Raw genomic sequence first — 22,390 nt, forward strand, 5'->3', positions numbered from 1 at the left:
AGTGCGGGGGAGCACGGCCAGGTGGCTCCCCCGGGGCGGAATGTGCCACCCTCCCCACCACACACCCGACGATGCTTCCGGTGCCTGGTAGCGTCTGTGACACAGCACCGTGCTGGCACACCAGAGCTAAAAGCCACTGTGGGATGCCGCTCAGTCCACTCTTCTCCAACTCCCAACGTCCTGGTGGGGATTAAGCCCCGTCTGTGACAAACCAGGCACGGAAAACCCCAGGCATGCCACTAGAGGTGTGCCCCCGACACCCGCATTCCTGCCCAGGCGGAGCGCGCACAGCCAGACGGCAAGAGAACCAAAGGCAGTGGGCAGCCTGTTGCCAGCTTCGTTTAAAGAGAACGTCCTCAGCAGCCGCAGGCGTGAGGGTGGAGATGGCTCAGACCTTCCGGGTGAACTTCTAGATCCTGCCCACCCTGTGCCAGCTGTGACGGGAGAGCCCAGCGGCTGAATGCTCGGCCCTGAGCACGGTGCCCCCAGCCCTAAGTCTGCCTCCTGCCCCCGCAAAGGCTGTGGGAAGGCAAGCTGCCTGGTACGGACCATCTGAGGCAGCTCTCTCTTCTGGTACGTGAACTCCAGCTGCTGGTTGGAGGGCCCGCTGCAGATGACAAGGGGCAGGATGTTGTCTGCAGGGATCACGTGACCTGGCGAGACCCAGTGAGGCTGAACTGGAGTCGACTGTCCCGCAAGGCAGAGTCCAGGAAGGGCATCCCCCCACCCTGTCTTCCAGACTAGGAAGAGCAATTCACAGCCCCCGCCCTCCACCCCGTTTCCACACAGAACCGACTCGGCGATGGCCAGGCCTCTCCGTGCAGACAGAGGGGACGGAGAGCAGGAGAGCCCGGAGACGGGGAGCTCGCGAGGGAGCTGCCCTCTCGTGGCCTCGGCCCCCGGGCCTGGTAACAGCACACGACTGAACTGTGACCAGAGGCCCCGCCCCGAACCCCTGGGCATGGGTCCTCACCACAGGAGAACTCCACCACGCGCTCAGCTTGCACCCCGGCACACGCCAGCAGCTGCTCGCGCAAGTCAGACACCTGCAGACCACAAAGCCAGCTCTGTCATCTCCCAGAGGTCTGGGCCAGGAGGCGACGAGTCCATAAGAACAGAAAAAAGAGGCAAAACGAAAGGCTGGTAACAGATTCGTTAAAAGAGAAAAAAACATGATGATACCCAGTGTTGGCAGCCTCATTTAAACCACTTGTGGGAACAGCAAGAGAAACTCAGCACTTTGAAACAGTGGTTCTAAACCCTGGCTATGCAACAAAATCACCACTAGATATATATAATATCTATATATATGACAAGGGGCAGGATGATATATAAATATATATCTATATGGTCAGGGCCCAGCCCAAACTATGGAATAAGACTCTCTAGTGGGAAGACATAATGCATTTGTATTTTTAAAGAGCTCTAGGTTTTCACCTATCAAACTGGCAAAAATCCTAAAGTCTGACTACCCCCTGGAGAAACGGGCATTCTTATAATGTTGCTTGTGGGACACAGAACAGTACAACTCCTGTGGAAGGGGAATTTGACAATATTTAACAAAGTAGACATATTTTTACTTTTTAACCCACAACCCCCTATCTAGGCATCTCCCCTGAAGTACAGCTCCACAAACCAAATATATGCGCAAGGACGGTCCTCGTGAGGTTATCTGTAATATTCTGCATTTCAAGAGAGACTGGCTGAAGGGGCTACGCTATCTCCCCAGCAGACAGCCGTGCAGCTAACAGGAGGGGCGCAGACCACCCTGCGCACTGGTAAGGTGCGACCGCCAGAGCGTGCTGGGAAGTCAAAGCTGACTGAGCTCCCTCTGAGGTAAGAAAGGACAGGGAAAAAAATATTTGCTCATCTTCGCAAAAAAAAAAAAAAAAAATTATAATGAAACACTGGAGGAATAGACCAGTAGCTAATAAAAATGATTACCTGTGGGAATGGGGAACGGTTTGAAGAGGGACAGAGGTGAGACTCTCTGAATACGTCTTGCTATAGTTTCGACTTCTGAACCATACAGATGTGGACATTTTTAAGAACATAAAGTAAAAAGGCAAACTGTAAAATTGAAAACAAAAACTGAAAAGAAAGCCTGGCTGCCTATCAAACTCAGAACATAGCCACACAGAGAAAAGCTTGACTTCAGGTGACTTTATATCACTAATGACCACATGTCCTTCGTGGGAATCCACTTTAAAGGCAAAAAATAAATGCACGTAAATGAATTCAATCAGTAGTTTCTTGTTAGAATACTGGTATAATTTTGAAACTATTTTAAGTATATTTGGGATAGAGCAAATAAGTAATTATGTGAATGTGATAAGAAATCAAACTGCAGCTTCACAGATACTATGTAAGGTCAAGTAAAATGACTGACTGATTTTGATACAGAAATGTCACTGTGGACTCATTGTGTCTGAAAACTATTCCCTAGGTCTGTCCCCTGAAATGGCCTATGAACAGTGATGACCCAGGAGCACTATGAACACCCTAGCTCCCAGATGTTGGTTTCTAAGTACCAATCCCCATTCGAAGAAACCAGGGCACCCTGGGGAAATGAATGATTCCAGGTCTGGGGCAAGGAAAGTGTTAAGGTGAGCCCGGGACATTTTTTGTGCTGAAAGCATCCCAAGACTAAGGGGGCCATGTCAAAGGGACCAGAGCAGCATGAGGGGTTCCCACAGGCCAAGTCTGAGAAAATCTGAGCATCAAAAACAGCGACTATGGCTCTTTGGTCTCGGCGGCAGAAGCGAGATGACGAAGGGAACGTCCTCGTTTGGAAAGCGTCGGAATAAGACGCACACGTTGTGCCGCCGCTGTGGCTCTAAGGCCTACCACCTGCAGAAGTTGACCTGTGGTAAACGTGGCTACCCTGCCAAGCGGAAGAGGAAGTGCATGGATTCCGTGAAGGAACAACACCTAAACCCAAGAGGGCAGCTGTTGCAGCATCCAGTTCATCTTAAGGATTTCAATTATTAGTCACGCAATAAATGTTCCGGTTTAAAAAAAAAAAAAAAAAAAAAATAACAGCGACTATGGACTTCCCTGGTGGCACAGTGGTTAAGAATCCACCTGCCAATACAGGGGACACGGGTTCGAGCCCTGGTCCGGGAAGATCCCACCTGCCGCGAAGCAGCTAAGCCCGTGCGCCACGACTACTGAGCCAGTGCTCTAGAGCCCGCGAGCCACAACTACTGAGCCCACGAGCCACAACTTCTGAGCCCACGTGCCACAACTACTGAAGCCCACGTGCCTAGAGCCGTGCTCCGCAACAAGAGAAGCCACCGCAATGAGAAGCTTGCGCACGGCAATGGAGAGTAGCCCCCGCAACTAGAAAAAGCCCGCGCGCAGCAACGAAGACCCAACGCAGCCAAAAATAATTTAAAAACAACAGCAACAAAAAACAGCAACTGTAAATGATTCTAATACACCAGTGAATAAAAATCTACTTCTATACACAAGAAAGAAAAATGGAAAAATAATACAGCTACAGGGGTGACTCTAACAGGAAGCTGAGGTTGGGAGCTGACGGCTTGAGGAGGTTGAAGAGCCTTTGCCTTTCAGCCAGTAAGTCTTGGTTCTAAGACACACCCTAAGGAAGTGAGCGCTGTGCAGAGATGCAATTGTATCTTCCACTCTACCGTTTAAAACAGAAGAACTGCAAATCGCCTAGATACCTGACAAAAGAAGAGTGGTCGTATGTAATAGATTCACGTAACGGAATAAAGTGCAGCCAGAGTTGGGCAGCATAAATGCATATTTGCTGAGAAGGAAAAATGCTGAAGATGCTTTGTTGCTGAATGAAAAAAGCAAATTATAACAGCAGCATGTGGAGATACGATTTTTAAAAAAAAAAATATGTATGTGTATTTGTAAAAATTATGAATACAAAGACTATTGTAACGATATACACCAAAACGAATCTTTTGCTGGTGGAATTATGATCTATTTCCTGTTTTTGCTTGTCTCTGCTCCCTACAATGAAAATATAACAGTTTCCTAAATATGTATACTAAAACTTAACTTTATAAAAGAAAGAGAAGGTTGTATCTATGGTGGGTACAGGAATGGAAAGGCACTCCATTCTGGGTCTGAAACTCCAGAAAGGCTTTCTCTGGAGAAGTGGCTACAGAAAACACCAGGGCAGGGCAGTGCCCACCCCACCCCAGACCCAGCCACGAGACAGTCCAGCAATGCCACCTGGTGGACACTGCTTGGCCGGCTCAAGCTAACCCCTTTCTGGTTGGGGGACCCACAGGATGGGAAGAGGCCTGATGCTACATCCTCCCCATCCCAGCAGCTGGGCGCGAGAGGCTGGGCCGTGTCCTTACCGGTTGCATGGTGCCCCCTGCAAGGACCACCGCCCGGCATTCCTTTACCACCTGGGCAAAGTGCACGGCTGGATTCAGGAGCAGGAATTTGAGGCTGCTCTGACTGAGGCTGCCTAAGGAAAGACAGAGAAAGACAGCTACACGGAGAAGGGCAGGTGCAGGCCCAACAGAGACCTCCATCCGCCTGAGACAAAGGGGATGTCCAGTCGGGTCCATGTAGAAGCCATAAGAGATACAACTTCCTCTTTAAATTAGACCCATCTCATCTCCAGGACAACCCTGAGGTAGATGGCAGGATTGTCTCCCTTTTCACATGAGGATCTGAGGTTTAGGGAGAAACTGGTCCAAGTCACGCAGCTCATAGGTGATGGAGCCACGACTCCAACAAAGCCCACCTGACCTTCACACTGGGCTACGCAGAGTCTCTGGCAACCTCGCCCGAGACCAGCCAGCAGCCCAGCACCTCTGCATCCCTCCTCAGCCCCTCGACCACTGGCGTGGGTCACAGGTGGCCAGTTTTCACCCATTTCTGCGTCCTAAGCTGGTGGGGTACCAGATGGAAGTAAAGCAGCCTGGCTCCAGGCTGGCTCCTCCCGGGGTTACCTTGACGGCTCAGGATGACCCTGCCATCCTGGTTGGCAGTGGTGAGAGCTGCGAGGAAGCCTTCGATGTGCATCAGCGGGGAAGCGGGCCGCGGCATCCTGTCCTCCCCCTCCTCCGCAGGGGCTGCAGGAGCTGCACAGAGCAGAGGAAGGAGGAGGGTCTGGGAGCCCGGACAGCAGGGGGCGCCCTGCACCTGGGCTAAAGCCATCCTCCGGGAAGACCACGCGTGAGGAAGCCCAACTCTTGCCCAGGCTCCCCCTCCGACTCACCCGCAGTCACCCCCGGCTGCAGGCTCTGCAGGAAGTGCTGGAACCCGGACAGTTTGGGCTGCTCCCTGGAGGGCGCCAGGACCGCCCCGTACCTCTCTGTGAAGCCGAGGAGCTGGCACAGGGATGAGAGTAGTGGTTGTGGGAGGGAGACGGATGGGCCCCTCCCCGGCCCCGGCGAGCTGCCGCACGGTGAGCACGGAGACGGGGTTCGGAGGTTTGGCAGGGCAGGAAAAGAGAGGCACGGAGGACAGCGACGGGGGCCCGCGCAAAGGGACACGTACCTTTCTGCTGACCATGCTCTTTTCACAGTAGCGCTGCACCTGCAAAAGCAAACCCAGCCAGAGGCGCCGGGAAAACAAATCCAGCTGGAGAAAGCCACCTTCCAAACGACAGGAGCAGGCCCACGCCATCCCCCAGGTGCCCGAAGCGCCTCTTGTGGTCACATCAGCCTCCTGCCTGAGGCCTCACCTCTGCCACTGTCCCCCCGCTGTGCGCGCGCGCACGCACACACACACGCACACACACACACACACACATGCGCGTGCGCACACGGTGCCCTGCCACAGGAGGGACTCGGCAGCACGGCACAGCCTCCCCTCTCTAAAGGTGCTTGGTGATGGCCACGTCCCCTCTGCTCTCCTGCAACATGACAGCAAAGCTGGACCTTGAGGATTAAGCGGTAGTTTTTTAAAAATCCTCTGAGCAAAAGCACAATGCAAAAGGGAGAGCTGGGCTAGGTCAGGGGCACGTGGAGGAGCTTGGTTGTGAGCACAACGTGCAAGATGAGGGGTGTGGAGCCCCTAGAGATCTCTGAAAAGGGGCCGTCTTCCATTAAGATTCACTGGGGATGAGAAAACCATAATTCAAAAAGAGTCATGTACCACAGTGTTCCTTGCAGCACTATCTACTATAGCCAGGACATGAAAGCAACCTAAGTGTCCATCGACAGATGAATGGATAAAGAAGATGTGGCCCATATATACAATGGAATATTACTCAGCCATAAAAAGAAACGAAATTGCATTATGTGTAGTGAGGTGGATTGACCTGGATTGACCTAGAGTCTGTCATACAGAGTGAAGTAAGTCACAAAGAGAAAAACAAATACTGCATGCTAACACATATATATGGAATTTAAGAAAACACTACTGGGACGTCCCTGGTGGCGCAGTGGTTAAGAATCCACCTGCCAATGCAGGGGACATGGGTTCAAGCCCTGGTCCAGGAAGATCCCACATGCCGTGGAGCAACTAAGCCCGTGCACCACAACTACTGAGCCTGTGCCCTAGAGCCCACGAGCCACAACTACCGAAGCCCGCGTGCCTAGAGCCCATGCTCTGCAAGAAGAGAAGCCACCGCAACAAGGAGCCCATGCACCGCAACAAAGAGTAGCCCCCGCTCACTGCAACTAGAGAAAGCCCGCGTGCAGCAACAAAGACCCAATGCAGCCAAAAAATAAGTAAATAAATAAATTTGAATAAATAAATAAATAACGGTACTGATGAACCTAGGGGCAGGGCAGGAATAAAGATGCACGCAGACGTAGAGAACACACTTGAGGACATAGTGGGGGAAGGGTAAGCTGGGACGAAGTGAGAGAGTGACATGGACTTATATACACTACCAAGTGTAAAATAGCTAGTTAGTGGGAAGCAGCCACAGAGCACAGGGAGATCAGCTCAGTGCTTTGTGACCACCTAGAGGGGTGGGATAGGGAGGGTGGGAGGGAGACGCAAGAGGGAGGGGATATGGGGATATGTGTTACGTATAGCTGATTCACTGTTATACAGCAGAAACTAACACACCACTGTAAAGCAATTATACTCCAATAAAGATGTTAAAAAAAAAAAAAAGATTCACTGGGGAACTCCATGGTGGTCCAGTGGTTAGGACTCCGCGCTTTCACTGTCGAGGGTGTGGGTTTGATTCCTGGTCAGGGAACTAAAGACCCTGCAAGCTGCGTGGTGTGGCCAAAGAGAAAAAAGAAAAAGAGTCACCGGACTATAGTCTGTAAAAGAGACAGGAGGCAGAGAACAGGATCAGAGACCAGAAAGGAGCGAGGAGGGAAACCGCCTGCTCTGGGGCAGCAGCTGTGGGATGAGAGCACGGGGTCAGGGCCTGGCAGCGTGTGGATGCAAGGCGAGGGGGAAAGGAACCCAAAGCCATTCGGCCCGCCACCCGCCTGGCGGGCGATGGCAGCAACCAGGCCAGGGGGCAGCTGGTGTGAAGGGGAAGGGGGAGCGGGGCCTCGAGCCCGCGCAGCCGGGTCGCCCCGGGCCCCGCCGAGCACCCCCAGCCCCCTCACGTGCGCGGGCGTGCTGTCCTCCTGAGCTGGGGAGCCTGAATGACGTGGTGCCCCTCCCTTGGAGTCACGGGACCCACGCGCTGCCTTGGACACGGTGCGCTGTGTCGTTAGCAAACCAGACTCACTAAGGTGGTCTGTCAAGCGACAGAGCCTGTGCCCCATCTGGAGGGAGCAAAGGTTGAGGCTGGGCCCAACCCAGGCCGAGCACCCTAGCCGCGCTCTCAGGCACCTCAGCCCGACAGCTGGATCGCAAAGTCATTCGTGCTCTGCCCAGAGCCCGGGAAGACTGTGCCCGAAGACAGATGGAGCGGAGGCACCTGCGAGCGTCTGCTTATCACACAGAGAGGAAGGCACGGCTCTCTGTGACCCTCCACCCCAGGCTGAAGACTCTGCCCTCCTCCGACACGAGCTGTGTGTTAAGGGTTAGGTACAGTAATTCTATAGACCCTCAGACCTCTAGGCTGCTCAAGGACAGAAGGAATTTACTTTCTATTCCTTCCACCGTCTTAACACTGTTCCGCCCACGGGGGGTGGGCAGAAAAGGAACCTGGATGTGCCAACACACAAAGGTGAAAACCTACCTTGAACAGGTTGATGTTGTCGATCTGGCTCTGAAAGAGGAAGTCGCTGATGGTCTTCAGCTCCGTCCCTAAGAGCAAACAAGCGAAGGGCCCTGAAGTCCTTGGTCTGAGGACCACGGCCTCCAGGCCCCAGAGGGCAGCTCAGAAACGGCTCCGACCTGCTCTTACCTGCCTGAGAGAGGCTCTGGGTATTGGGGTTTTGCTTAATGTTCCCTAAAAAAGAGAATCAAACAGGTCAGGACGGTGGGCCTCTGGCCCCCATCTTCTCCCTTTGTTCTGTGGTTATCGAGTAAGAACGTTCCTATCTGAAGGGGTCTTCTGCCATTTACAGCACCCAAAGGACCCACGGAGGGGGCAGGAGGACCCGGGGGGCCTCAAGGTCTGACCCACGTGTTGCACACGCAGCCCGAGCCTGGCGATGTCATCCTTTCCCACGTCCTCCGAGGAGGCGGGGACAGGGACACCCCGCTCCAAACGGGCGCCAGCGGGAGACACCCAGGCTGCATGGCAGAGACCAAGTGAAGAGCATCAACGTGAGACAGACCCCCCCAGAAAAGCCCCGCTGCCTTTCTGCCCTTCAGCTTCTATACAAGCTTTCATAGGAACTGCCAAAGGGAAGTCGTGTGGCTCCGAATAACGCAAAGAAGTGTGGGCCCCGGAGCCAGAAGGCTCCAGTCCCTCTCGCCGGGCTCACGAACCAGAGGCCGGTCACCTCTGCTCCGGGCTTCAGTTTACTGGCCTGAGGAGTACCGTGCCTGCGCTGCTTTCCTCACAGGAGCACCCGAGTCCCGAGTCCCTTCACTGTGATGTAGTGTCATACACACATTTATATCACAATACATTATTATTACTGCCACCTGTGGAGTCGGGCCTGGCAAAATAAAAAGGACTCAGAACACGGGCAAATCAACCAGGGCTCTCAACAAAGATCGAAGGCCGGACAAATAAGAATTTCCTAAATCAATGGCCAAGGCGATTCCTGAGAGACAGAAACCCCAGGGGACCTGACGGGCACCCGGGGAACGGAGCCCAGCAGGCTCGGCAGCTGGCTGCGGGCGGGGACGCTCCTTACCGCCCAGCACGGTCACGAACTTCTCCAGCAGATACAGGATCTGCTTGATGTACATCAGGTTCTTGGCCTTCAAGCGCTTCCTGGGGAGAAGCCAGTGGACATCAGCGGGAGGACCCCGACCTCCCCTCCACGTGCCTGAGCTGAGGCCCTCCTGTCTGCTGTCTTCCCAGCTGGGTCACGAGCTGCACACGCTCTCCCAGAAGGGCGGCTCACTGTGGCCCAGGGCCCGCACGGCCTCCTGGGGTGCACGCCTAACGAACAGGAGGTGAAGGCACGCTGGCCCCCATCATGCTGGGCCCGGCCAGATGCCACCCCGGTGCCTCCTCTCGCAGGCTGGCTTTGGGGCGCCGAGGCTGAGCGGGGCCTTCCCACCCCCTCGGGAGGCAACGTCTCACCCGTATCGTTCCGTGTACTGGAGCAGCTGGGAGTGGGCCTGGCAGAGCTGGGGGAGAACAGAGAGCGATGTGATGACAGAGCAGGCCCTAGACCAGCAGCCTGGGGCCGTGCCAGCGATGCCCTCGACAATGCCTGGAATACGCCAGCCCAGGACACTCGGGGGGCAGTCGAGGTGAAGGGGGGCTGGTGCAGTGGCATCCACTGAGGGTCAGGGAAAGCGGAAGACGATGACTCGCAGGTAACGAACGTCCCTGCTAGTGCTTCCTGGGATGGGAAAGACATGCTGTCTGCTGAGGGAGCCGGTTCAAGGCAACCGTCACAGCTCGGTCCAGGCCAACCGGCACTAGGCAGTCCAGGGGGTGGGTGTCACGTGGGCTTGAGGGTCAGAAACCAGTGGTCAAATCCCAGGCTGACCTCAGGGGCAGCGCTTAACCCTCTCTCAGCCTCCGAGTCTCTACGTAAAACAGGCACCAGCCCGACGCAGAGTCAGCGTGAAGATTAGAGGCACCCCACGTGGTGCAGGGCACATAATGGGCCATAAAGAGCGGCTTTCAGAAACCTTGAGCATCCCTCAAAGCAGTATCAACAGTAACATCCAGCTGCACAAGGACCCCTGCTTCTCATCCCACCACCCGGGTCACAGAGACCTAGTTAGCAGCAGCCTGGCCTGGAGGACTCGGGTCGACGCAGGCTGGGGAGAAGCAAGCGAAGTGCCCGCTGCCTGAGCTGGGTCCCGTCCTAAGTCATGCCGGGGAGCCCCGGCCTCGGCTCAGCGCGCCCGCTGCCCCCGCGGCAGGCCCTGGCCCGGGAAGGCAGAGGCCGACCCACCTGGGAACCGCTGACCTCCACGCTGTGGATGCCGGTGATGGTGTCGATCAGGTTGTGGGCCTCGTCGATGACCACCACCTGGCCCTGCAGCCGGATCCCCGCCGCCTGCCGGGCGGCCGCGTGCAGCAGCATCTGGTAGGGCAGCACCACCAGCTGGAGGGGGAGAGGCGGCCTGAGGCGGGAGCAGGACCCCTCCCGCGGTGGGCGGGCCCAGCCACCCCACAGGCCCAACGTGCACGGTTTCACTTCCTACCCGGAACACGCGTAGGGGGACACTCCGGAGAGAAAGCTAGAGCAGCGCACTGTGCTTTGAGCTCTAGAACCTTCCCCGGAAAGTCTTATGTGGAACGTCAGCTACGGAACAGGTAAAACTGGAGCCGACTGCACTTCCGAGTGGACCAAGGGCGGAAGGGCGGAGGGGCCTGGAGCCCCTGCTGTGGAGCCCCTTCTGCGCCCCCAAGGCAGCCCCTAAAGCACCAAGGTCCCTCAACACGCTGTGACAGCACTGGGGCCCAGAAAGCAGCCCTGGGTTCTGGCCCTAGAGCCGCCACTTCCCAGCTGTGTGACTCTGGGACAGTCAACCTTTCTGAGCCTCAGTTTCCTCGTCTGCAAAACGGGCTTGATAAAGTCTACCTCAAATGAGGGTTAAGCGGGGGGAGGCGGGGTAACAAAAATAAAAGCACTCTGTCAATTTCTTAGGTGCCGTGTTGTTATGAGGATTTTCCAGTTAAAAGGATACCGATAAAGTGAAAATCCAAAAAACTGGAAACTTAAGGCCCAGGTTTTAACACTGGCTCCATTACTCATTTGCTGTGAGAAAACAGATCAATCACTTAACCCTTCTGGGCCCCGGGGGTCCTCATGTGTAGAATATGAACAATACCTGCCTTAGCTATTTCAGTGGGCTACTATACACAAAAACGATGTGAAAAGTGTCTTAAAAAGTCAAGATCATAAGAGTTTCAGGATATTTCACTATATTGGCACCCAAGTGTGTCCAGACCCCAGGAGGGCTGAGACCACCGTGAGGCTGGGAGGGCTCCCCAGTTTCTCGGTGACCCTCCACACTCGGTTCCGGGCAGCACACTGACAAGCGTCTAACTGCCAGGTAATGTTATTACTAACACAGTTCCCTGCATCTTTAAAAATCTATGGAAGTCTTCTCTTGATTATATGAAATTCTCCATAAATGATACATTACTTCCAAAAGTCATTCAAATTAAGGGAGTAGAAAGAAAACAGTTAAATCATACCACCAAATAACAATGATACCATTTTTGACTCCATACAGCCAAGTCTAGGGAAGGGTCTCCACCTGTGCTGCAGGCAGGTGCGCAGGGTGGGACGACCACGCACCCAAAGGGCACCTGGAAAGACCTTTACGTCCCGTAGCTCCCCACGGCACTCTAGTTTCTGCCCTGGCGTTAATGTGCCATCCCCCAGGACGCCAACTGTCCCTGCAGCCCAGAGCCACCTAGGGACCTGGGGCCTCCTCCAACCCTATGTACCAGGAGAGAGTGGGTGACGTGTCCTCAGTGGGCGGTGTGTCAGGCAGACAACCACGGCCGGTGACACCCTCCTGAACCGAAAGAGGAGTGAGAACTCCCTCCTGGGCCCTGCTCAGAGCCAAGAGCTACCGCCCAACCTCCGGGGTCTTCACCTGGGCTGCTGGAATGGCGAACCGGCTCCCGTAATAAGGACAGGCCCGAGCCTCCTTCCCCAGGGCCACCAGCTGCTCGATGTCCTTCACCTCCACCAGGACCTCGTCCCGGAGGAGCTGCAGCTGCTTATGGCTGTAGAAGGGGCAGGTGGCCCGCGGCTCCAGCCTCCTCCTCCGCCCGGGCTTCTCCTCCTCGACGATGTTCTTCTTCTCTGAGGGGGGCAGGCACAGGGCAAAGGCAGAAAGAACCTCAGCTGAGGTTCTGACCCCAGGGCCAGAAGGGGGTCTGTACCACGGGGCGGGGCCTCTAAACCCTTCCGGAACTGCTGCTTACGGACTCTGCGAAACATCCTGGCATTTTACCTTGTCTTCTCTAGAAGTGGCCTATGGTATCACCTCATAGCCAGGGTACTGGACTAGATCCGGACTAAAAAGCAAAAAGACCTTTTTCCCCACGTGAGGCTCTTTAGGAAGGAGGCCAGGTCTGCTCTGCCCTCGTTCCGTTTCCCCTGTCCCGGGACTGCTTCTGGCTCCTCCCAGGGCTGCACGTGGTCCCAGAGGCCCTGCCTACAGCCTCGGGGCGCTGGCGGCTACCGTGTTTGCTTCTCTGCAGCTCCACACAGCGGTCATTGATGAGCTGCACAGAACCCAGCTTTCTCACATCTTCATTGACACAAAGATTCTATGAGACAGAGAAGAGGGTAAAGGGCACAGGGCTGGCTAAGTGACACAGAGCAAGCCACCGGGCCTGCCCGCCTTCCAGGAGCGGGTCCTTCCTTCCAAGGACCAGCAAGGCACAGGGGCCGGTCCCGCCCTGCTTGCCCACCCAGCCCCTGCCTGCGCTCACCTGCCGAGAGCCCAGAGAGACGAGCCGAGTGTCCTTGCCAAAGGGGCTCTTCTGCACCTCGTGCACGAACTGGGCCAGCTGCGAGTGCGTCCGACTGCAGTAGTAAATCTGCCCGGGGGAGCGGGGTTCAGGGGAGACCGTCACCCCCAAAACGTTCCCGGCACAGCGAGGAGGGCTGGGGCCCGAGACGCCGAGGGAATGGAGCGGGCGGCCGGGACACAGACCTAAGGAAGGCGACCGCCCCCGGGCAGACCTCTGCAAGCCCTCAGGCCAGGGCGTCCCCCTCCCCTCGGTCACGCTGGGCCCCTGCTCCTGCCCCTCTGGGAGGCTCAGTCATCTCAGGAAAGGGAGTTTCCCCTCAGTGGTGGCTCTTGACACAGGGAGGACTCCGAGAGTCCGGGGCGTAAGGGGGAGCGGGGCGGGCGGGTCCCCATGCACCTCCCAGGGCTCGGGGGGTGAAGCAGGAGGAGGCTGAGCTCACCTCTCTCTGTGCACCCCTCCAAGATTTAGAAGAGCCAGGGGAGGAAGAGAGGAAAATGGGGGCGGAGGGGGAGTATCTAATTTCAAAAGAGAAAACCCGAAGTCCCGCACACAGGAAGCCTGAGCAGCGTGAGAACCACACACAGCTCCCAGCACCCCAGGCAAATGCAAACTCAGACCAGAGGCCAGGGGATGAGCCACTGAGAGCCAGGGGCAGAGCACTCGTCCCCCACCTCCTGCCACCCCCAGTGAAGAGGCTGCTCCTCGACGCCCTGGGGCGCGGGCGTCTCCCGGGGACCCAGCCCCCCTGCCAAGTGAGCACCTGGAGACTCGGGGGCTCCCACCTCCTCCGTGGACCCAGGTCGGTCACGGGAGACCCAGGACCTGGTGTCTCACCTTAGTCACATGTTCTTCCTCCAGGTCATCCTCATCCGCGTCTACTCTGCGAGAGGAAAAAACACAGCACGGAAAAAGTCTTCTCGGACTTTCGTGTTTTGTTTTTATTCACCTAGAAATTCAATTTTTTTTTTTTTTAAAGGCAGAAATGCGCATTGTCTAGGGCTCTCAGAGAGGAGTTATCAACAGGGTCGGCCTCCTGGTCAACAGAGGATTGTTCAGGCAGCTCTGTGTGAAAGGCCGGGATTTAAATCACATGCCACGTGGGGACAAAGTGGGCAGGACCCCATGAGGGGCTGGATGTAGGAGGGAGTGAAGAACATCTTGTGTTCAGAACCAGGTGGGTGGGTCCTCAGAGGCAGGCGTCTCCCGAACCCAGGGCGTCGGAAGCCACAGAAACTAAGCTGCAGGACTGGCGGCCCTGGCCTGGACCCTAGCGAGTACTATTTCCTCGAATGATTCGCAAACTCCACTGAAGTTCTTTACCTCGTCCCCTGGGGAGGAGCAGAGAGCAGGAAAGGCCACGGGGCACTGGCTGCTCCTGTCCCCCCCCAGAGAGAGATGGGGACGCAGTTGGCATCTCAGCCGTGGGCGGGGTCACAAGTGTTCTAATTCAGGCCCTGGAACCAGTGCCTCAGGGCAGGCCTCTGAGCACCAACGCAGAAAAGCCCAGGACCAGATGGTTTCACCGGTGAATTCTACCAAATAGTTAAAGAAATAATGCCAATCCTTCTCAAACGCTTCCAGAAAACCAAAGAGGAGGGAATACTCCCAAACTCATTCCATGAGGCCAGCGTTACCCTGATACCAAAGTCAATAAGGGTACCAGAGGAAAAGAAAACTACAGGCCAGTATCCCTGCTGAATACAGATGTGAAAATTCTCAACCAAAGCACACCAAATTCAACAGCACGTTAAAAAGATATTTCACGATCAAGTAGGATCTATCCCTGGGACGCAAGGATGTTTCAACATAAGCAAATCAGTAAATGTGATATATCACATTAATGAAATGAAAGACAGAAAATCATATGATCATCTCAACAGATGTAGAAAAAGCATCTGACAAAATCCAACATCCTCTCATGATAAATATTCTCAACAAATTGAAGAGAAGGAACATACCTTAACACAATGAGGCCATATGTGACAAGCCCGCAGCTAACATCACACTCAGTGGTAAAAGGTTGAATGCTTTTCCTCTAAGATCAGGGACAACGGTGCCCATTCTTTTTTTTTTTTTTTTTTTTTTTAAAGATTTATTTATTGATTGATTGATTGATTGTTATGTTGGGTCTTCGTTTCTGTGCTAGGGCTTTCTCTAGCTGCGGCAAGTGGGGGCCACTCTTCATCGCGGTGCACGGGCCTCTCACTATCACGGCCTCTCTTGTTGCGGAGCACAGGCTCCAGACGCGCAGGCTCAGCAGTTGTGGTTCACGGGCCCAGTTGCTCCACGGCATGTGGGATCCTCCCAGACCAGGGCTCGAACCCGTGTCCCCTGCATTAGCAGGCAGATTCTCAACCACTGCGCCACCAGGGAAGCCCCCAAAGGTGCCCATTCTTATCACTCATCCTCTACATAGTACTAAAGTCCTAGCCAGAGCAATCAGGCAAGAAAAACAAATAAAACGCATCCAATTTGGAAAGGAAGAAGTAAAATTGTCTGTTTGAAGATAACATGATTTTATATGTAGAAAACCCTAAAGATTTGACCAAAAAACTGTTAGAACTAATAAACAAATTCAGTAAAGTTGCAGGATTCAAAATCAACATACAAAAGTCAGTTGCGGGCTTCCCTGGTGGCGCAGTGGTTGAGAATCTGCCTGCCAATGCAGGGGACACGGGTTCGAGCCCTGGTCTGGGAAGATCCCACATGCCGCGGAGCAACTGGGCCCGTGTGCCACAACTACTGAGCCTGCGCGTCTGGAGCCTGTGCTCCGCAAGAAGAGAGGCCGCAATGGTGAGAGGCCCGCGCACCACGATGAAGAGTGGCCCCCGCTTGCCACAACTGGAGGAAGCCCTCGCACAGAAACGAAGACCCAACACAGCCAAAATAAATAAATAAATAAATAAATAATTAAAGGTGCTAATAATTAAAAAAAAAAAGTCACTTGCATTTCTATAGACTAACAACAAACTATCTGAAAAAGAAATAAAGTAAACAATCTCATTTACAATGGCATTAAAAACAATAAAATACTTAAGAATAACTTTATCCAAGGAGTTGAAAAATCTGTATGCTGAAAACTACAAGATTTTGATAAAAGAAATTGATGAAGACACAAACAAATGGAAAGATATCCCGTTTATGAATCAGAAGAATTAATGCTACTAAAATGCCCATACTACCCAAAGCCATCTATAGATTCAACTCAACCCCTACCAAGATTCCAATGGCATTTTTTACAGAAATAGAGAAAACAACCCTAAAAATCATACAGAACCAGGAAAGATAGCCAAAGCCATCTTGAGAAAGAAGATCAAAGCTGGAGGTATCAACACTTCCTGATATCAAACTATATTACACAACTATAGTAATCAAAACAGTACAGTACTGGCATAAAAGCAGACACATAGACCAACAGAACAGAATTGAGGGCCCAGAAATAAACCCCTGTGTATACAGTCAACTAATTTGAAAAGGGGGCCAAGAATACCCAATGGAGAAAAGACAGTCTCTTCAACAAATGGTGCTGGGAAAACTGGATATTCATATGAAAAAGAATGAAAATTAGACACCTATCTTACACCACTCACAAATTAACTCAAAATTGATTAAAGACTTAAATGTAAGAAACCTGAAACCATAAAACTCCTGGAAGAAAACATAGGGAAAAAGCTCCTTGACATTGGTGTTGGCAATGATTTTTTGGATCGGACAGCAAAAGTACAAGCAACAAAGCAAAAATAAACAAGTGGGACTACTTCAAACTAAAAAGTTTCTGAACAAAAGAAACCATTAACAAAATGAAAAGGTGACCTACGGAATGGGAGAAAATATTTGGAAACCATATAGCTGATAAGGGGTTAATATCCAAAATATATAAGGAACTCGTACAACTCAATAGCAAAAAAACAGAAAAAACAAAAAAAAACACCAAAACCCACACATAATCCAATTTAAAAATGGGCAGGGGAACTGAATAGGCATTTTACCAAAGAAACATACAAATAGCAAACAGGTACAGGTACATGAAAAGGTGCTCAACATCATTAATCATCAGGGAAATGCAAATCAAAACCACAATGAGATATTACCTCACACTTGTTAGAATGGCTATAATCAGAAAGACGAGATAAATGCTGGTGAGGATGTAGAGAAAAGGGAAACCTTAGTGCACTGTTGGTGGGAATGTAAATTGGTATAGTCACTATGGAAAACAGTTATGGAGGCGCCTCAAAACATAAAAGTACCATATGATCCAGCAATCCCACTTCTGGGTAGTTATACAATGGAAATGAAGTCACTATCTCGAAGAGATATCTGAATCCTCACATTCACTGCAATGTTATTTACAAAACCAAGATATGGAAGCAACCTGTGTGTCCCTTGACAGATGAATGGGTAAAGAAAATATGGTGTGTTTTACATATACACACACAGACACACACACACACACACAAAACAGAATATTCAGCCACTAAAAAAAGGAAATCCTGCCACTTGCAATAATATGGATGAACCTTGAGGGCATGCTAAGTGAACTGTGTCAGAGAGAGAAAGACAAATACTGTATGATCTCATGTCTGGAATCTAAACAAACCAAATTCATAGAAACAAAGTAGACTGGTGATTTGCTAGGGACTGGGCAGTGGGGGGAGGGTGGAGAAATGGGTGAAGGTGGTCAAAGGGTACAAACTTCATTATAAAATGTATAAATCCTGGGCGTGTAACGCACCGCATGGTGACTGTGGTTAATAATACTGTATTGTAAACCTGAAAGCTGCTAAGAGAGCAGATCCCAAACGTTCTCACCACACAAAAGAATGTTAAGTACAGGAGGTGATGGACGTGGTAAACCTTACGGTGGTAATCATTTCACAACATATACCTATATCGAATCATCACTTAGGCACGTTACACGACGACTGCAGGCAGACCTCGCACTTTATTGCTCTTTGCTTTACTGCTCTTCATAGATACTGCTTTTTTTTTTTTTTTTTTTTTTTTACAAATTGAAAGTCTGTGGCAACCCTGCATCAAGCACGTCTATCGGTGCCATTTTTCCAACAGCATTTGCTCAGTTAGTGTCTGTGTGTCACGTTTTGGGTAGTCTCGCGATATTTCAAACTTTCATTATTATTATATTTGTTATGGTGATCGGTGATCAGTGACCCTTGAACGTTACTATTGTAATTGTCTTGGGTGCCCCGAACCATGCCCATACAAGATGACAAACTTAACTGTTAAACGTCGTGTGTGTTCTGACTGCTCCACTGACCAGCCATTCCCCCATCTCTCTCCCTCTCCTTGGCTCTCCTTATTCCCTGAGACACAATCTTGAAATTGTGCCAATTAATAACCCTACAATAGCCTCTAAGTGTTCAAGTGAAAGGAAGGGTCACATGTCTCTCACTTTAAATCAAAAGCTAGAAATGAATTAAGCTTAGTGAGGAAGGCATATTGAAAGCCGACAGGCCAAAAGCTTGGCTTCTTATGCCAAAGAGTTAGCCAAGCTGTGAATGCAAAGGAAAAGTTCTTGAAGGACATTAAAAGTGCTGCCCCAGTGAACACAGGAATAATAAGAAAGTAAAACGGCATTATTGCTGATATGGAGAAAGTCTGAGTGGTCTGCATAGAAGATCAAACCAGCCACAACGTTCCTGTAATCAAAGCCTAATCCAGAGAAAGGCCCTAACGCTCTTTACTTCTATGAAGGCTAAGAGAGGTGAGGGAGCTGCAGAAGAAAAGTCTGAAGCTGGCAGAGGGTGACTCATGAGGTTTCAGGAAAGAAGCCGCCTGCATAACATTAAAGTGCAGAGTGAAGCAGCGAGTGCTGAGGTAGAAGCTGCAGCAAGTTACCCAGAAGATGTAGCTAAAATAATCAATGAAAGTGGCTACACCAAACAACAGACTTTCAGTGCAGACGAAACAGCCTTATATTGGAAGAAGATGCCATCTAGGACTTACACAGAGAGGAGAAGTCAATGCCTGGCTTTCAAAACTTCAAAGGACAGGCTGACTCTCTTGTTGGGGTTAATGCAGCTGGTGACTTTAAGTTGAAGCCAATGCTCATTTACCGTCCGAAAATCCCAGAGCCCTGAAGAATTATGCTAAATCTACCCCGCCTGTGCTCTGCAAATGAAACAGCAAAGCCTGGCTAACAGCACATCTGCTTATAACACAGTTTATGGACTACTTTAAGCCCACTGTTGAGACCTACTGCTTCGGAAAAAAAGATTCCTTTTAAAGTATTACTGCTCATTGACAATGCACCTGGTCACCCAAGAGCTCTGATGGAGACGGACAGTGGGATGAATGTTGTTCTCATGCCTGCTGACACAACACCCATTCTGCAGCCCACGGTTCAAGGAGTAACTCTGACTCTCAAGTCTTATTATTTCAGATATACATTTGTAAGGCTTTAGCTACAGATGGATCTGGGCAAAGTCAATTGAAAACCTTCCGGAAAGGATTCACCATTCTAGATGTTATTAAGAACATTTGTGATTCATGGGAAGATGTCAAAATATCAACACGAACACGAGTTTGGAAGAAGTTGATTCCAGCCCTCATGGATGACCTTGAGGGGTTCAAGACTTCAGTGGAGGAAGTCACTGCAGATGTGGTGAAAACAGCAAGAGAACTAGAATTAGAAGCGGAGCCTGCAGATGGGACTGAACTGCTGCAACCCCATGATAAACTTTAATGGATGAGCAGTTGCTTCTTATGGACAAACAAAGAAAGTGGTTTCTTGAGATGGAATCTAGTCCTGGTCAGGATGCTGTGAAGACTCTTGAAATGGCGACAAAGGATTTAGAAAACTACATAAACTTGGTTGACAAAGCAGCAACAGGGTGTGAGAGGACTGACTCCAATTTTGAAAGAAACTCTACTGCAGGTAAAATGCAGTCAAACAGCATCGCTGCTACAGAGAAACTGTTTGTAAGAGGAGGAGTCAATCGATGGGGCAAACATCACTGTCGCCGTATTTCAAGAACCTGCCGTGGTCCCCCCAGCCCTCAGCAACCGTCACCCTCGTCAGTCAGCTGCCACCAACACTGAGGCAAGACGTGCCATGCCGACAGCAGAGGCTCGAAGGGCATTCGTGAAATTAAAGCACGAATGACAGGGAGGATCTCACAGGGATGGCGTGGCCTAGAAATGGCCCGGTTGTTACCTTCAGCGTTTCTAGTTCACCCAGGAAGTTACAGCTCACGAATTAGAAACTATGAACCTAGACCAAGCGAAGCCTTAGGTGAAAAGAAAAACACGGGCTGAGGACACCTCGAAGGCTTACATCACAAGCCTCACACAGCTCAGTTTGGCATTAGGAGCCTGAGACTTAGGGCCGGGCCAGCGGAGGTTCAAATCGCCGGCTGGTGGCCTCGGCGAGGCACAGCATCCTGCTGGGCTCGGTGTCCTGGGTGCAGAGCGGAGACAAGAATACCACAGAGGGTACGGAGCTGACACCTGCCTGAGCTGGCAGAGAAAGGGCCCCTGTTGTCATCCTTTGTGCCCCGAGGGGCCTCGTGGGGGGAAGAGGGCAGGTAGCCGGGTTTCCGCCCCGTCGGCGCCCCATGAGCGACCAAGAAGCCGGGCCTGAGAGGAAGGGGCCCCGCGCAGCCACCCGGGGCAGGGGATGCAGGAGACGCGCTCTCACCCGCTGGTCGAGCCTTTCTCCTTGTCGCTCTCGTACTCGGCGAGGACCAGCTCCTCCTCCCCCCAGGCCAGCTGCTCCGGCCCCGTGCCTGCTGCCAGCATCTCCCTACTCAGGCGGAGGAGACGCTCAGTTTCTTCATCTTCCTGCCTCTGCGGAGAAGCGTGGCCAGTGGGGAAAGACAGAGAAACCTCAGCACCAGAGCCCCACCCCCTGACGAGGCAGCCTCCGGGGGCCAGGCCAAGGGCAGTGACACACACGCCATCGACACGGGCCTCAGCCGACTGGTGTCAAGGCCCCAGGATGAGCCCCTCAGCGCAGGCTGCCCTGCTACCGGGCGAGGAGCACGTAGCCAGCGGGGGCAGGGAGGGGCCGAGGTCCCGGCCGCTCGCCCGACCAGCTGCACCGCGAGGCCCCAAGCAGGGGGACGCCACCGGGACACGGGCCACCACTCACCATGCGCTTGGCTGCGAACTTGAGCGGCGCGTTGTGCCGGATCTGCTGCAGGCGCTCCTCTCGCTTCTTCCTCCTGACCTGCTCCTCCTAGAGGGGAGGGAGCCAGAAGGGAGACCCCTGCAGGAAGCCCCAGCCTCTCCCGGAGTTGCGGCACCTCAGCCCGGGGCCTCTGGCCCCCGCGCACCTCCCTGCCCTGCCAGCCTCCTGTCGGCGGAGCTGTCGAGCTCGCTGCTGCGGGAAGTGTGCGCCTCCCTCCCGAAGCCCCACGCTCTCCGTCCAGCGCAGCCCGGAAGCGAGTCCGCAGCCAGGGAAGCGTGTGGCCACTGGCAACGGTGCGGTTCCTTTCCTGGGAAAGGACGGGAACCGCCAACCTAGGGAAGGCCTGGTGACATCGGCTTACTACAGACAGCGAGGGCGCAGAGCCATCCACCCGGGAGGTGGCCGGGGGGCTGAGAGGCACTGCGAGGACAGGAGCCGTCCTGCTTCGGGATCCAACCGAAATCCTCCCGGAGGCCCCGTTTCCAGACCACCCCACCTCTCGTAACCCGATCTCACCTTTAGTCGGTCCACCAGGTCCCTTTCTTCTTTCTTCTGCACAAACTGAGTGACCCAGTCGGGCTCTCCAGCGGCCCTCGGGGAGCCTGGGCTCTCGTGGCAGGAGGGTGGGGGACACGGGGCCTGGTCCTTCCCATCGTTTAAGGGGTCGGCTCCGGCCTCAAGGAGACGCTCCTCCTCTTCCCGTTTCTTCTGTTCAAAGTCGCGGAGCCAGGAGAGGGCCCCGCAAATGAGACTTAAGGATTTTCCCTGCGGGAAGAAAAGCGTTCTCAGAAATAGAGGATGAGAAACGAAGCTTCCCTAATGACCTTTCCCGTTCTGTTTTTTTAAAGCTAGCAGAAGGAAAGAAATCATAAAGATCAGATCAGAAATAAATGAAAAAGAAATGAAGGAAACAATAGCAAAAATCAATGAAACTAAAAGCTGGTTCTTCGAGAAGATAAACAAAGTTGATAAACCATTAGCCAGACTCATCAAGAGAAAAAGGGAGAAGACTCAAATCAATAGAATTAGAAATGAAAAAGGAGAAGTAACCACTGACACTGCAGAAATACAAACGATCATGAGAGATTACTACAAGCAACTCTATGCCAATAAAATGGACAACCTGGAAGAAATGGACAGATTCTTAGAAATGCACAACCTACCGAGACTGAACCAGGAAGAAATAGAAAATATGAACAGAGCAATCACAAGCACTGAAATTGAAACTGTGACTAAAAATCTTCCAACAAACAAAAGCCCAGGACCAGATGGCTTCACAGGCGAATTCTATCAAA

The 22,390-nt window shown here is 52.5% G+C and overlaps 1 protein-coding gene and 1 pseudogene across 2 annotated transcripts in view; one reads left to right on the forward strand and one right to left on the reverse strand.

Moving 5' to 3' along the window:
- DDX11 (DEAD/H-box helicase 11) overlaps positions 1-22,390 on the reverse strand; it is a 35,199-nt gene that overhangs the window by 2,130 nt on the left and 10,679 nt on the right. For both annotated transcript variants that reach the window (XM_068561387.1, XM_068561388.1), the window contains exons 3-20: positions 21,612-21,860; positions 21,057-21,143; positions 20,604-20,752; positions 13,781-13,826; positions 12,905-13,012; positions 12,652-12,739; positions 12,058-12,269; positions 10,398-10,550; positions 9,569-9,615; positions 9,174-9,253; positions 8,270-8,314; positions 8,102-8,169; positions 5,497-5,535; positions 5,216-5,327; positions 4,947-5,078; positions 4,344-4,456; positions 974-1,046; positions 550-653 (exon numbers count right to left, since the gene is read on the reverse strand). In XM_068561387.1, coding sequence (XP_068417488.1) covers positions 550-653; positions 974-1,046; positions 4,344-4,456; positions 4,947-5,078; positions 5,216-5,327; positions 5,497-5,535; positions 8,102-8,169; positions 8,270-8,314; positions 9,174-9,253; positions 9,569-9,615; positions 10,398-10,550; positions 12,058-12,269; positions 12,652-12,739; positions 12,905-13,012; positions 13,781-13,826; positions 20,604-20,752; positions 21,057-21,143; positions 21,612-21,860 — 1,905 coding nt within the window. The remainder of the gene's footprint in view (positions 1-549; positions 654-973; positions 1,047-4,343; positions 4,457-4,946; positions 5,079-5,215; positions 5,328-5,496; positions 5,536-8,101; positions 8,170-8,269; positions 8,315-9,173; positions 9,254-9,568; positions 9,616-10,397; positions 10,551-12,057; positions 12,270-12,651; positions 12,740-12,904; positions 13,013-13,780; positions 13,827-20,603; positions 20,753-21,056; positions 21,144-21,611; positions 21,861-22,390) is intronic.
- Positions 2,719-3,055, forward strand: LOC137775475 (large ribosomal subunit protein eL37 pseudogene; annotated as a pseudogene).

The sequence above is a fragment of the Eschrichtius robustus genome, chromosome 13, assembly GCF_028021215.1.
Source record: "Eschrichtius robustus isolate mEscRob2 chromosome 13, mEscRob2.pri, whole genome shotgun sequence".
NCBI lineage: Eukaryota > Metazoa > Chordata > Mammalia > Artiodactyla > Eschrichtiidae > Eschrichtius > Eschrichtius robustus.